At 43.8% G+C, this 15173-nt stretch overlaps 1 protein-coding gene across 1 annotated transcript in view; it reads right to left on the bottom strand.

Annotated features, from left to right (window-relative positions):
* Positions 1–1768: 1768 nt before the first annotated feature.
* Positions 1769–15173, bottom strand: part of LOC122561933 (parvalbumin-like EF-hand-containing protein) — a 41471-nt gene continuing 28066 nt past the window's right edge. The window contains exons 4-5 of the mRNA XM_043714249.2: positions 12646–12761; positions 1769–2413 (exon numbers count right to left, since the gene is read on the bottom strand). Of these exons, the coding sequence (XP_043570184.1) occupies positions 2367–2413; positions 12646–12761 (163 nt within the window). The 3' untranslated portion in view covers positions 1769–2366. The remainder of the gene's footprint in view (positions 2414–12645; positions 12762–15173) is intronic.

The raw sequence follows: 15173 nt of genomic DNA, 5'->3' as shown, positions 1-15173 counted from the left end.
TATGCACAAAACTTGAGGAACTGATCACAAAATCCCACAATTTATATTTACACATATTCATGTGAAAGTTTTGCAAAGTTGAGTGTTGAAATCACGATAGTTTCCATGCTCTTTCCTTCTGTTTCACTGCTGATGGATCCTAGGAGTGCAATAAGGACTCAAAACTAACCCCCCAATTTCCTGGTAACTCCATAAGGAACCCTTCTCCACCATTTTGCAAAATGCCCTATCCCCCCAAAATAATGCAAAATGAATGCATTCCTCCCCCAGTAGTAGCAACTCCGAATCAACCCTGTGCCCCAGCACTAAAAATGAAGATCCTTTCCCAACTTCTGCCAAGGCTGAGGAACCAGCAAAGCCCCACAATGCCCTAATATAACTGGACTCTGTTATTTCCTTCTCAGTATTGCACGGTGCAGCTAAATACAAATCACTACATGTTACATACTCACTTGTTATGGATTTACAGCCGCTCGGGGATAATAATTAAATACGGCAATCATTTAAAAAAGCTTCATAAAACAGACTCATTTAAATTTTTGCAGAATAATGGTCAGAGTTGTGGAAGTCTGTTCTCAAAGCAACTGTGAAACTCCCACTATCCCATTTAATTAAATTAAACTAAACACAACTCAATGTAAATCAGTTAAACCGATGTTCTCCCCTCCATCCCGTTGATATTCTTATTATGGAAGCATGTCATCTCAGAATTCTCTGAGCTGTCTTTCCAAACAGATCCCAAAGAATTTTTCCTCCACCGTTCATACAGTTGCAGTGGAGGTCAACACAAATCAGTGATTGATGGGCCCAGTAGTTACTAACGGGTGTCTGAGATTACACCATCGAGGCCAGTATTCCATCACCAAGTCCCCTTTTACTTACACACAGAGAGTCTTTGACACTGATCCAGCTCCCTCAGAGTGAGCAGAACCACTGACACTCCTGTTTATAACTGTCAGCCAGGGCTCCCCAATTGGACCAGATTAACAGCCCCACTCAGGGATCTCATGTTCTGAGGTCCACTCGGCTGATCTCATTACTGTCCCGATCTGAACACATCAATGGTCATTGGGAATGCAGTCAAGTTCATTACTGACTTTTGACAAACCAGCAAAGTTGAGAAGAAAAAGCTTGCAATTAAATGATGTGTGCACTCTACGTTCGACACAAATTAAAATTTGCAAAGTAAGTTCACTATTTGGGATTCTTAGCCTTATGCAGATCAAGAAGGTGATTGCTCTTTAATGTTAGTGCATACTCTGAATCCCTGTAGTGTGGAAACTGGCCATTTGGCCCACCAACCCTCCGAAAAGCAACCCACTCAGACCCATTCCCCTATCCTATTACTCTACATTTACTGCTGACTAATGCACCCAACCTACACATCCCTGTACATCATGGGCAATTTAGCATCAGCAATTCACCTAACCTGCACATCTTTGGACTGTGGGAGGAAGCTGGAGCATCCGGAAGAAAGCCCACGCAGACACGGGGAGAACATGCAAACTCCACACAGGACAGTCGCCCAAAGGTGAAATCAAACGCAGGTCCCTGGCACTGTGAGGCAGTAGTGCTAACCACTGAGCCACCATGCCACCTCATGTGGTTGGAAATGCACTCGGGCCAATGGATTGACAGACAGTACAAGAGCTGTAACTTTGCAGTGGTTCAAGTATTTCTTTGGGATAGGAAGCTAACTATGCAAGCTCCCAGAAAATCCCATCTTCAATACAATGTAGTTTTGCATGAATTAGGAGTCTACATGCCATTGATAGCAAACATAACTGTTTTATTCATTCAGGAAATGACATTCTCAAAAATAAATCATTCATACAAGTTGTGGAGGTTGCTGAATGGCTCAGCGCAGTGATTGCAATGAGAGGAAACAGAGCAGTAGAGAGTCGAGATTTTATTCCCCCATCAGCTCCCATGCAGGTTCACTCAGAAATACACAGGTACACCGTGGTTGTAAACAGCAAAGCGGAAAGCAGCAATAATGACCCAGCTCTTAGACCTTCAACTTTTTCAAAGCACAGTAATTGCACCATCAGCAGATTTGAGTAAATCACATGTCAACTCCTGTATCTCAATGCCCCCTCACCCCAGAAAAAAAACATGCCAAATTTCCCTTCTTATTTCAATCTATTAGGCAGAACAGGTTTTGTCCTTTCTGCTCTAAGTTGTATTATATTAGAACTAAAGAATTTCCTTTTCAATGTGTACGTTGGTATTTCCTGTAAGGTGAGTCTGGGAGAAAGGGGTTTCAAAGAGTTTGCAGAAGCTCCAACAATACCCCAGTCAATGCAAAGCTCCGTGCCATGTGCAACTTCACTCTTTAACAATGGACATTTCTCATCTCTACCCTTCTACTTTTTTCTGGGCATCTTTTCTTCCTTAACCATAGCTTCAAATTCTGGAAGAAAGAATAAAACATGAGTCGAAATCTTTTGCTGACTCCATTTAAATTGTACATTCTCATTCACTTGTAACTGAGCGTTGTTATCATCAGCTGAAAGATTTTTTTTTCCCCTGGAAAATGTCTACTTTATTCATAAAATTAGAAAAAGGATCATACATAACAGTTCAAGTTTGGCATGACGTAAAGTGCAATTTTCAATGCACTATGTGGCACGCTGAGGTACCTTACAATTCCAAGTTATATTTACAATTTCCATTTCTTGTTAAAACAGTCTCTGCTGTGGATAGCACAGTGAGCTTTATACTGATTCCAGACTCTCAAGGGGTTGAAGTCCTATCTTCACCAAAATAAACCTAACATTCCAAAAAGACACAATAAACAAATGTACATCTGTTGAATTTCAGACCCGAAGCCATTGTATTGTGAAAATTATCAAATGTTTTAAGCTCGATGGATAATATTGAACTAAATGGTTGTTTGTGTTAAAATACGGATGGAACAAAATTTGGAATGATGGTGCTTATTTTCCAGATGCCACAGGAGTTCTTTGGTGTCTCAAATGGTGTCGATGGAACTCATACACAATTTTACAGCATGTCTCATGTTGTGTGCTGTTTTAGTGAGGGGGAGAGCAGTGAATATTATTGGATGTTTGCAGTACAGGTAGATCACAACTTTAGTGTCTAATGTTGGTTTGACACTTTGGGGATCAAGTCTTAACCTTACACAACTAAACATCCATTCAACCATCGGACAGACCCCACACCAATACTTTCTAAAGGGATCATCAATTATTCATTGGTTAATTACTGGTGGGTTTCTTTTGATGGCTTGTTTGATTCTCTTGGTGTTTGACTTTATCCATACCTATACCACCCTATCACAGATCATCCTTTTTATTGCTGATATTTCAAATATTCTATATCATATAAGGGTAGGAATAGGCCATTCGGTCCCTCAAGCTTGCTCTGTTAACTGATACAGTCAATGTTGACTGGAGCCTCAACTGTTCTTTGTGTCAATGCCCTTTGACTCCTTGTTTGATTAACCATCACACACAGCCTTTGGAAGACTCAATGACCCACTCTCCACTGCTCTGTGCAGGTTATGTCCATAGAACAATGATCCTCTTAGGACAAAAGAATTTTCCCAGTCTCTGGCAGAGCCCTTATGTTTAAACCATATCCCCTAGTTTTGTCTCTTCCACATCCTCTTAGCTTCCAACCTGCCAAGGTAAGGTCACCTCTCATTCTTTTCAACTCCAAAATATGCTACATCAATCTGTCCCACCTTTCTCATTTATTTTCTTTTTCTTTTCTTCCATTCCCCACTTTTCCCTGTATAGTTTGAAAATTCCAATTGCACTCTTCCCCCATGCTGTTCCACTCTTCTGTCTTTCCCAGTCCGCCCCAGCTCTCACTGGATTCTCGTGGCCTACTCCTGACACAATGTACTGCTCCTTTAACAGTTGGAGGCCTATCTTTGCTTTCACTGGCCAAGCAGTCACTCGTGACACTGGCGCCCCCATCAGGTATCCAACAAATCAACAACTACAATTCATGTTGCAAATGAAAAGGCAGCAAGCAAGCAGCATTGAGATTGGTTTGATGCCTAAAAGCCCAGTTTTGGGAATGATTAGGGAATGATAAAGAAGGCGAGGGCATACTGCAATATTAACAGTCTGCAATAAAGCATTCAAAGGATTTTTTTTTTGTTCATGGGATGTGTGCATTGCTGGCTATGCTGAGAGTGTGGTGCTCGACCAGGAGTGGACCATCATGCCTGAGGTAGGGCTTTTGCCCGAAACGTTGATGTTCCTGCTCCTCGGATGCTCCCTGACTTGCTGTGCTTTTCCAGCACCACACTCTCAACTCTAATCTCCAGCATCTTTCGCCCAGCATTTATTGCCTACTTCTGAATACCCAGAAGGTAGTTACAAGCCAACCACAATGCTGTAGGTCTGATGGCATGTGTAGGCCAGACCAGGTAAGGATGGCAGATTTCCTTCCTTGAAGGGCATTAGTGATGTGAACCAGACGGGCTGTTTTTAGAACACCAATGTATGTTGGTTACATGGTTATCGTTTGAGCTAGCTTTTTATTCCAGTTTCTTATTAAATTCAAATTTCACCATCTGCCACAGATGGACATTCAAACCCACGTCCCTCGAGCATTAGGGTGTCACAGTGGCTCAGTGGTTAGCACTGCTGCCTCATAGCACTAGGGACCTAGATTTGCACATTCTCCCTGTGTCTGGGTGGGCTTCCTCCGAGTGCTCTGGTTTCCTTCTACAGTCCAGAGATGTGTAGGTTAGCCATCCCAAAGTGCCCAGGGATTTGCAGGCTGGAAGTGTTACAGCAGGAGTGGGTCTAGGTGGGAGGATTGGTGTGGACACAATGGGCTGAATGGCCTGCTTCCATGCTGTCGGGATTCTATGGTTATTCTGAGGTTTTCAATTACTAATGCACTGACATTATCACTGTGCCACTGCCTCCCCAGAATCATAATGTTTTGGTTCAGGGAACGTATAGGATGGTAGAGAAAGTGATTCCTCTTCCTTATCTGGCGATCTGTTCAGAGAAATTGGGGATCATAAAGCACTGTGTAGCAGTGTATACAGTGAGACACAGAAAAGCATACTAAAAGAGGTAAGTATTTCACTCAGTAGGAACTCTGCTTCCTCGTCAGGACCAGGGACAGGCAAGTACTTGGATGGTTCACTGTAATGCTGTACTCCCAAAGACTCCCTGCATGGATGGTTTTAGAAATGGGACAAAATGTGTTGTATATTCTGTGAAATGCTTATTAATAACTGTCTTCAAGTAAGAAACATTGCTGTTTTTAGTTTTATGAATCTGGTTGAAAGATAAGGAAAGAATGATCTCAACAGTAGCTAGACAACTTACACTTAGAAAGTGTCTTTAACAGGATAAAACATCCTAAATAGTTTCACAGGAGTATCATCAGATAAAAATAGACATAAGGAGACATTTGAACAGGTGATATAGTACACAAAGACAAATAGTGAAACAAAGGGGTATGATTTAATTGTCATTACAGAGATGAGGCTTCAGCATGACCAAGACTAAGAACTGAATGGGAGGTTTATAAAGTTGCCAAAGAGGTTGCAAGCCTGAGGATTGGGAGAATTTTAAAAACCAGCAAATTCGGGCCAAGAAATTAATTTAAAAAGAATGAATACAATATGAATATAAACTATTAAGAAACATAAAAATAATGTAAAGGCTCCCATACATAGGTAAAAAGGAAAACATTGCCAAAGGCCTTTATGTGCCCATTATACCTGGTTACAGGAGAAGTCATAAAAATAGGCAATGGAGAAATGAAAGTTAAAAATCACACAACACCAGGTTATAGTCCAACAGGTTTAATTGGAAGCACACTAGCTTTCGGAGCGACGCTCCTTCATCAGGTGATTGTGGAGGATTGGTGTGGACACAATGGGCTGAATGAATCAATTCTTCAATGTATAATTTCAGTTACATCACACTGCAAATTTTTGCTATAAATTCTGTGTTACGATCGAGCCCTCCACAATCACCTGATGAAGGAGCATCGCTCCGAAAGCTAGTATGCTTCCAATTAAACCTGTTGGACTATAACCTGGTGTTGTGTGATTTTTAACTTTGTACACCCCAGTCCAACACCGGCATCTCCGAATCATGAGAAATGAAAGAGAAGCTAATGAGCATCTGTTATCACGGGGAAAACAAGAGAGGTCTCCCTAAAATAACTAAGATCCAAGAGTCTAGTGAGAGTGTGGAACTGAAAGAAATGTGTCTGAGTAAAGGCAAATCATATGAAAAATGAATAGAACTATAAATTTGGAAGGGTCACAGTTTAAGGTACAGGGTAGCCATTTTGGATTGAGATAAGGAGAATTGCTTTTCACCCTGAGAGGGGGGAGCCTGTGGAATATTCCGTCACAGAAAGTGGTTGAGACCAAAACATTGAATGTTTTCAAGAAGGATTTTAATATACTTCTTAGGGCTAAAGGGATCAAAAGGTGCAGGGAGGAAACGGCAACAGGGAATGGCAGATGATCATATTGAATGGTTTGAAGGGCAAAATGGTTTACTCCTGCTCCTATTTTGTAGGTTTCTATTATTTTCTCATCCAAAATGTTACAAATGCTACAGGAAGGATAGAAAGGGAGGCAAGAGAGGAGGGGGAGTGGTGTCTTTGATAAGGGATAGCATTACAGCTGTGCTGAGGGGGGATATTCCTGGAAATACATCCAGGGAAGTTATTTGGGTGGAACTGAGAGATAAGAAAGGGATGATCACCTTGTTACAATTGTATTATAGACCTCCTAATAGTCAGATGGAAATTGAGAAACAAATTTGTAAGGAGATCTCAGTTATCTGTAAGAATAATAGGGTGGTTATAGTAGGGGATTTTAACTTTCCGAACATAGACTGGGACTACCATAGTGTTAAGGGTTTAGATAGAGAGGAATTTGTTAAGTGTGTACAAGAAGATTTTCTGATTCAGTATGTGATTGTACCTACTAGAGAAGATGCAAAACTTGACCTACTCTTGAGAAATAAGGCAGGGCAGGTGACTGAGGTGTCAGTGGGGGAGCGCTTTGGGGACAGCGACCATAATTCTATTAGATTTAAAATAGTGATGGAAAAGGATAGACCATATCTAAAAGTTGAAGTTCTAAATTGGAGAAAGGCCAATTTTGATGGTATTAAGCAAGAACTTTCAAAAGCTGATTGGGAGCAGATGTTCGCAGGTAAAGGGACGGTTGGAAAATAGGAAGCCTTCAGAAATGAGATAACGAGAGTCAAGAGAAAGTATATTCCTGTCAGGGTGAAAGGAAAGGCTGGTAGGTATGCTGTATGACTAAAGAAATTGAGGGTTTGGCTAAGAAAATGAAGGAAGCATATGTAAGGTATAGACAGGATAGATTGAGTAAATCCTTAGAAGAGTATAAAGGCATAGGAGTATACTTAAAAGGGAAATCAGGAGGGCAAAAAGGGGACATGAGATAGCTTTGGCAAATAGATTTAAGGAGAATCCAAAGGGTTTTTACAAATACATTAAGGAGTAGTGCCAGAAGATTGGAGGCTAGCAAATGTGGTTCCCTTGTTCAAGAAGGGGAGTAGGGATAACCCTAGTAACTATAGGCCGGTGAGTCTCACTCCTGTTGTGGGCAAAATCTTAGAGAGAATTGTAAGGGATAGGATTTATGAACATCTGGATAGGAATAATTTGATCAAGGATAGTCAGCATGGTTTTGTGAAGGGCAGGTCGTGCCTCACAAACCTTATTGAATTCTTTGAGAAGGTGACTAAGGAGGTGGATGAGGGGAAAGCGGTAGATGTGGTGTATATGGATTTTAGTAAGGCGTTTGATAAGGTTCCCCATGGTAGACTACTGCAAAAAATACGGAGGTATGGCATTGAGGGTGAGTTGGAGGTTTGGATTAGGAGTTGGCTGGCTGGAAGAAGACAGAGGGTAGTAGTTGATGGCAAAGGTTCATCTTGGAGTGCCATCACTAGCGGTGTTCCGCAAGGATCTGTTTTGGGACCATTGCTGTTTGTCATTTTTATAAATGACCTGGAGGAGGGGTTAGAAGGTTGGGTGAGCAAGTTTGCGGATGATACGAAAGTCAGAGGAGTTGTAGACAGTGAGGAAGGATGTGCCAGGTTACAGCGGGATATAGATAAGCTGCAGAACTGGGCAGAAAGGTGGCAAATGGAGTTCAATGTAACTAAGTGTGAGGTGATTCACTTTGGTAAGAGTAACAAAAAGATGGGGTACTGGGCTAATGGTCGGATACTTGGTAGTGTGGATGAGCAGAGGGATCTTGGTGTCCATGTACACAGATCTTTGAAAGTTGCCACCCAGGTAAATAGTGCGGTGAAGAAGGCATATGGCGTACTGGCTTTTATTGGTAGAGGAATTGAGTTCCGGAGTACTGAGGTCATGTTGCAGTTGTATAAGACTCTGGTACGGCCGCATCTGGAGTATTGTGTGCAGTTTTGGTCGCCATACTATAGGAAGGATGTGGAGGCACTGGAACGGGTGCAGAGGAGGTTTACCAGGATGTTGCCTGGTATGGTAGGAAGATCGTATGAGGAAAGGCTGAGGCACTTGGGGCTGTTTTCATTGGAGAAAAGAAGGTTTAGGGGTGACTTGATAGAGGTGTACAAGATGATTAGGGGTTTAGATAGGGTCGACAGTGAGAATCTTTTTCCACGTATGGAGTCAGCTATTAAGAGGGGGCATAGCTTTAAATTAAGGGGGTTAGGTATAGGACAGATGTTAGGGGTAGGTTCTTTACTCAGCGAGTCGTGAGTTCATGGAATGCCATGCCAGTAGCAGTGGTGGACTCTCCCTCATTATGGACATTTAAGCGGGCATTGGATAGGCATATGGAGGATGCCTGTCTCTTTGTTGGCTACGTAGAGCAGTTGATCTTCCGTAATTATACCGGCACCACTCCCCACCTCTTCCTCCGCTACATTGATGACTGCATTGGCGCCACCTCGTGCTCCCGTGAGGAGGTTGAGCAATTCATCAACTTCACCAACACATTCCACCCTGACCTTAAATTTACCTGGACCATCTCTGACACCTCCCTCCCCTTCCTGGACCTCTCCATCTCCATCAGTGACGACCGACTTGACACTGACATTTTCTACAAACCCACCGACTCCCACAGCTACCTGGATTACACCTCTTCCCACCCTACCTCTTGCAAAAATGCCATCCCGTATTCCCAATTCCTCCGCCTCCCCCGTATCTGCTCCCAGGAGGAGTAGTTCCACCATAGAACACACCAGATGGCCTCCTTCTTTAGAGACCGCAATTTCCCTTCCCACGTGGTTAAAGATGCCCTCCAATGCATCTCGTCCACATCCCGCACCTCTGCCCTCAGACCCCACCCCTCCAACCGTAACAAGGACAGAACGCCCCTGGTGCTCACCTTCCACCCTACCAACCTTCGCATAAACCAAATCATCCGCCGACATTTCCGCCACCTCCAAAAAGACCCCACCACCAGGGTTATATTTCCCTCCCCACCCCTCTCCACCTTCCGCAAAGACTGTTCCCTCCGTGACTACCTGGTCAGGTCCATGCCCCCCTACGACCCACCCTCCCATCCTGGCACTTTCCCCTGCCACCACAGGAACTGTAAAACCTGTGCCCACACCTCCTCCCTCACCTCCATCCAAGGCCCTAAAGGAGCCTTCCACATCCATCAAAGTTTTACCTGCACATCCACCAATATCATTTATTGTATCCGTTGCTCCCGATGCGGTCTCCTCTACATTGGGGAGACTGGGCGCCTCCTAGCAGAGCACTTTAGGGAACATCTCCAGGACACCCGCACCAATCAACCACACCGCCCCGTGGCTCAACATTTCAACTCCCCCTCCCACTCTGCCGAGAATATGGAGGTGCTGGGCCTCCTCCACCTCCGCTCCCTCACCACCAGACGCATGGAAGAAGAACGCCTCATCTTCCGCCTCGGAACACTTCAACCCCAGTGCATCAATGTGGATTTCAACAGTTTCCTCACTACCCCTTCCCCCACATCATCCTAGTTTCTCCGGACTTGTCCGACCTGCCCAGCTCCTTTTCCACCTATCCACTCCACCCTCTCCTCCCTGACCTATCACCTTCATCTCCTCCCCCACTGACCTATTGTACTCTATGCTACTCTATCCCTACCCCCACCCTCCTCTAGCTTATCTCTCCACGCTTCAGGCTCTCTGCCTTTATTCCTGATGAAGGGCTTTTGCCCAAAACGTCGATTTTGCTGCTCATCGGATGCTGCCTGAATTGCTGTGCTCTTCCAGCACCACTGATCCAGAATATGGAGGATAGTGGGCTAGTGTAGGTTAGGTGGGCTTGGATTGGCGCAACATCGAGGGCCGAAGGGCCTGTACTGCGCTGTATTCTTCTATATTCTATGTTCTGACAAAAGGGTATCGAGGGAGAAAATAGGGCCCCTCAAAGATTAGCAAGGCGGCCTTTCTGTGGAGCCACAGAAAATGGGGGAGATACTAAACGAGTATTTTGCATCAGTATTTACTGTGGAAAAGGATACGAAACATATAGACTGTAGGGAAATAGATGGTGACACCTTGCAAAATGTCCAAATTACAGAGGAGGAAGTGCTGGATGTCTTGGAATGCATAATGGTGGATAAATCCCCAGGACCTGATCAGCTATACCCTAGAACTCTGAAGGGAAGCTAGAGAAGTGATTGCTGGGTCTCTAGCTGAGATATTTGTATCATCGATAGTCAGAAGTGAGGTGCCTGAAGACTGGAAGTTGGCTAACGTGGTGCCACTGTTTAAGAAGGGTGGTAAAGACAAGCCAGGGAACAATAGACCAGTGAGCCTGACCTCAGTGGTGGGCAAGTTGTTGGATGGAATCCTGAGGGACAGGATGTACATGTATTTGGAAAGGCAAGGACTGATTCGGGATAGTCAACATGGCTTTGTGTGTGGGAAATCATGTCTCACAAACTTGATTGAGTTTTTTGAGGAAGTAACAAAGAGCGGTAGACGTGATCTATATGGATTTCTGTAAGGCGTTCGACAAGGTTCCTCATGGGAGATTGATTAGCAAGGTTAGATCTCACGGAATACAGGGAGAACTGGCCATTTGTATACAGAACTGACTCAAAGGTAGAAGACAGAGGGTGGTGGTGGAGGGTTGTTTTTCAGTCCGGAGGCCTATGACCAGTGGAGTACCACAAGGATTGGTGCTGGGTCCTCTACTTTTTGTCATTTACATGAATAATTTGGATGCGAGCATATGAGGTATAGTTAGTAAGATGATACCAAAATTGGAGGTGTAGTGAATAGCGAAGAAGGTTACCTCAGATTACAACAGGATCTTGACCAGATGGGCCAATGGGCTGAGAAGTGGCAGATTGGAGTTTAATTCAGATAAATGCGAGGTGCTGCATTTTGGGAAAGCCAATCTTAGCAGGATGTATACACTTAATAGTAAGGTCCTAGGGAGTCTGGCTGAACAAAGACACCTTGGAGTGCAGGTTCATAGCTCTTTGAAAGTAGAGTCACAAGTAGATAGGATAATGAAGAAGGCATTTGGTATGCTTCCGTTTATTGGTCAGAGTATTGAGTACAGGAGTTGGGAGGTCATGTTGCGGCTGTGCAGGACATTAGTTAGGCCACTGTTGGAATATTGCGTGCAGTTCTGGTCTCCTTCCTATCAGAAAGATGTTGTGAAACTTGAAAGGGTTCAGAAAAGATTTACAAGGATGTTGCCAGGTTTGGAGAATTTGAGCTATAGGGAGAGGCTGAACAAGCTGGGGCTGTTTTCCCTGGAACGTTGGAGGCTGAGAAGTGACCTTATAGAGGTTTACAAAATTATGAGGGGCATGGATAGGGTAAATAGACAAAGTCTTTTCCCTGGGGTCGGGGAGTCCAGAACTAGAGGCCATAAGTTTAGGGTGAGAGGGGAAAGATATAAAAGAGACCTATGGGGCAACTTTTTCTCACAGAGGGTGGTATGTATATGGAATGAGCTGCCAGAGGAAGTGGTGGAGGCTGGTACAATTGCAACACCTAAGAGGCATTTGGATGGGTATATGAATAGGAAGGGTTTGGAGAGAAATGGGCCGGGTGCTGGCAGGCGGGACTAGTTTGGGTTGGGATATCTGGTTGGCATGGACGGGTTGGACCGAAGGGTCTGTTTCCATGCTGTACATCTCTATGACTCTATGACTCAAAATATTTTTATAATTCAAGCAAAATTATTTGAAGAAAAATATAATAAAATGGTATTTTTAACCTTGGTTTATCTTTTAATAGGCTCTAGAATAATTCTTGAGGATTAATAATCCTGACAATACTGACCCCAGCCCTGTAATTCAGGCTGACCTGTTCACCATAGATTCTGAATTCCTCATGGGATTCTTTTAGGTGTATTCTATTTCACAGATGCTGTACAACATTGTGAAAGCAATATGTTTGCAAACTGGCCATAGTTCTACCAGACCATTGGACCACTTTCTCATCAGAGAGAGATGACAGGTGGTGGTTTAATCTGAGGGTCACCACATCTCAGGCGAGGGGAGAGGTTGAGAAGGAGATGCCCCTCATGGTCACCTCAGCGAGTGTGGGAATTGTACCCATGTTGTTGGAGTAATTCTGCATCACAAGCCAGCCATGCAACCAACCAAGCTAACCGATCTCTTTGTACAAATCATACCTTTGTAGTTAATTCTCCCGTCTCCATCTATGTCTGCTGCCTGGAGCATAGCATCAGCGTCTTCATCTGACAGAGGGACAAGAGGAACATTGGTGGGAATTGTCGAGAGGATGTATCTGTAACACAGTGTATGGGGGGGGGTGGGGGGGGGGGGGGTGGTTGGGGGGAAGACATTACAAATTCCTCATTAACTTGTTAGGTGGGAGACAGTTAAAAGCATTAAGATTTTCCAAAGTAATGTTTTCAATCAAGGAGCTAATTTTGTTGATTCAATGCATTTGTAGATAAGAGTCCGCCATGATGTTGACCGCTTATGTGATTTCCAGTTTGAAGTTTATTTTTACAGAGAGGACTTAAACTATCATTCATGCTTTAGTGGTGAAGATGAACTTCATGGTATAAATACAGCTCTGTTCATGCAAAGTGCTTTCTCGCCAATGAAGCACTTTAGAAGTTGTTATAATTTGAGGAAGCATTGCAGCCAATTTACACAGTCAGCCTTTACAATAAACAATGAAAGTAATTAAAACCACTTCGAGTCATTGAATCATAGAGAGATACAGCAGAAACGGACCCTTCGGTCCATCTCATCCATGCCAACCAGGTACTCTACATTAATCAAATCCCATTTGCCAGCATTTGGCCTATATCCCTTCAAACCCTTCCTAATCATATTCCCAACCAATTGCTTTTAAATATTGTACCAGCCTCCACCACCTCATCTGGCAGATCATTACATACAAGCATTACCCTCTGCGTGAAAAAGTTGTCCCTTAAGTCCCTTTTAAATCTTTCCCCTCTCAAGACCTTGTCTATTTACCCTATCGATACCCCTCATGATTGTATCAAACCCTACAATGTCACCCCCTCAGCCTCTGACACTCCAGGGAAAATAGCCCCAGCCTATTCAGCCTCTTCCTATAGCTCGAACCCTTCTGCCCTGGCAATATCTGTGTTTGCCATTGGTTAAGGGACAAAATCCTAATGAGAACTTTGAAAAATTCCCGTTTGTTAGATTGTGCCACACGATCTTTTACATTTAAGGGAGATGGAGCCTCAGTTTAACACCTCACCTGTAAGACAACATTTCCAACAATGCCACTCTCCCTCAGCACTACAATGGAGTGTCAACAGCAATGAGCTGTTAGTCAAAAGCACATGTTCCTCGAGCAGTTGGTTAGTTTATAACTACTTCATGGGTTTGCATGAAATGTGTTCATTGAGATAGACTATAACTTACAACAATAATTGGCTAAACAAAGCCTGATTTCAGATTGGACCCTGCTTGATTATCCTTAAAGAGGAATTGGTGAGGGAGGACAGCCCAGACAGCTGAAGAATCAGCAAACACACAAACACACCATTCAAATGCGAAACTGCCAGTAGGTATTACCTTAACCACATTGTCAATGATCTGTTATACAATATGCATGAGCATACACAATGAATTGTGTTGAATATGTAATAACACAGCTAATGATCACCCATTGCCAAAGTCGGTACCGTTGGTGACAGAAAATGCTGGAGAAACTCAGCAGGTCTGCCCATGTCTGTGGAGAGAGAAAGAGAGTTAATGTTTCGAGTCTGGTATGACCCTTCTTCGGAACATTTCTGATGGAATCAGATGTTGCATTGGTAAGGCCACACTCGGAATATTGTGCGCAGTTTTGATCTCCTTACTTGAGGAAGGCTGCTCTTGCTGTAGAGGGAATGGAGGGAAGGTTTCCTAGCCTGATTCCTGGGATGGCAGGACTGATGGATGAGGAGAGATTGAGTCAGTTAGGACTATATTCACTGGAATGAGGAGGCATCACAATGAAATTCGAGCAGGACTAGTCAGGGTCAATGCAGGGGTCACAGTTTAAGGATAAGGATACCTTTTAGGGCTGAGATGAGAAGTCTTTCACCCAGCCAGTGGGGAGCCTGAGGAATTCACTGCCACAGAAAGTAGTTGAGGCCAGAACATTGTGTTTTCGAGAAGGAGGTAGATATAGCTCTTGTGTCTAAAGGGATCAAGGGATATGGGGGAGGGAGAGTGTGAGCTCGATGATCAGTCATGGTCATATTGAATGTTGAAGCAGGTTCGGTGGGCGGAATGGCCTACTCCTGCTCCTATGTTCTGTGTTTCTATGGGCTTCAGTGTATCTGCCGGACCTACTGAGTCTCTCCAGCATTCTCTGCCTTTGTTTCAGATTTCCAGCATTCACAGTATTTTGCTTTGATTTAGTGTAGGTTTACCTGTGTGCTGATAATTGTCTATCTCTAAAAGCAAGTGATTCCCATCAGGCAACCATCCCAAAGGCCACAAATGCCAATAGCACCAAACATTCCCCCCTCAACATGGAACTGACACCCAAACTAGAGGTGTGTGTGTGTGTGTGTGTGTGTGTGTGTGTGTGTGTGTGTGTGTGTGTGTGTGTGTGTGTGTGTGTGTGTGTGTGTGTGTGTCTGTCTGCATGTCTGTGTGCGTGTGTGCCTCTGTGTCTGTATGTCTATGCGCATATGTCTACATCATATGGAGGGCAGAG

Source organism: Chiloscyllium plagiosum, unplaced genomic scaffold (genome assembly GCF_037043375.1).
Source record: "Chiloscyllium plagiosum isolate Xiang-an unplaced genomic scaffold, Cpla_swu_hap1 HiC_scaffold_25, whole genome shotgun sequence".
In the NCBI taxonomy this organism is placed as follows: Eukaryota; Metazoa; Chordata; class Chondrichthyes; order Orectolobiformes; family Hemiscylliidae; genus Chiloscyllium; species Chiloscyllium plagiosum.
This window is presented reverse-complemented; position numbering and strand designations above follow the sequence as displayed.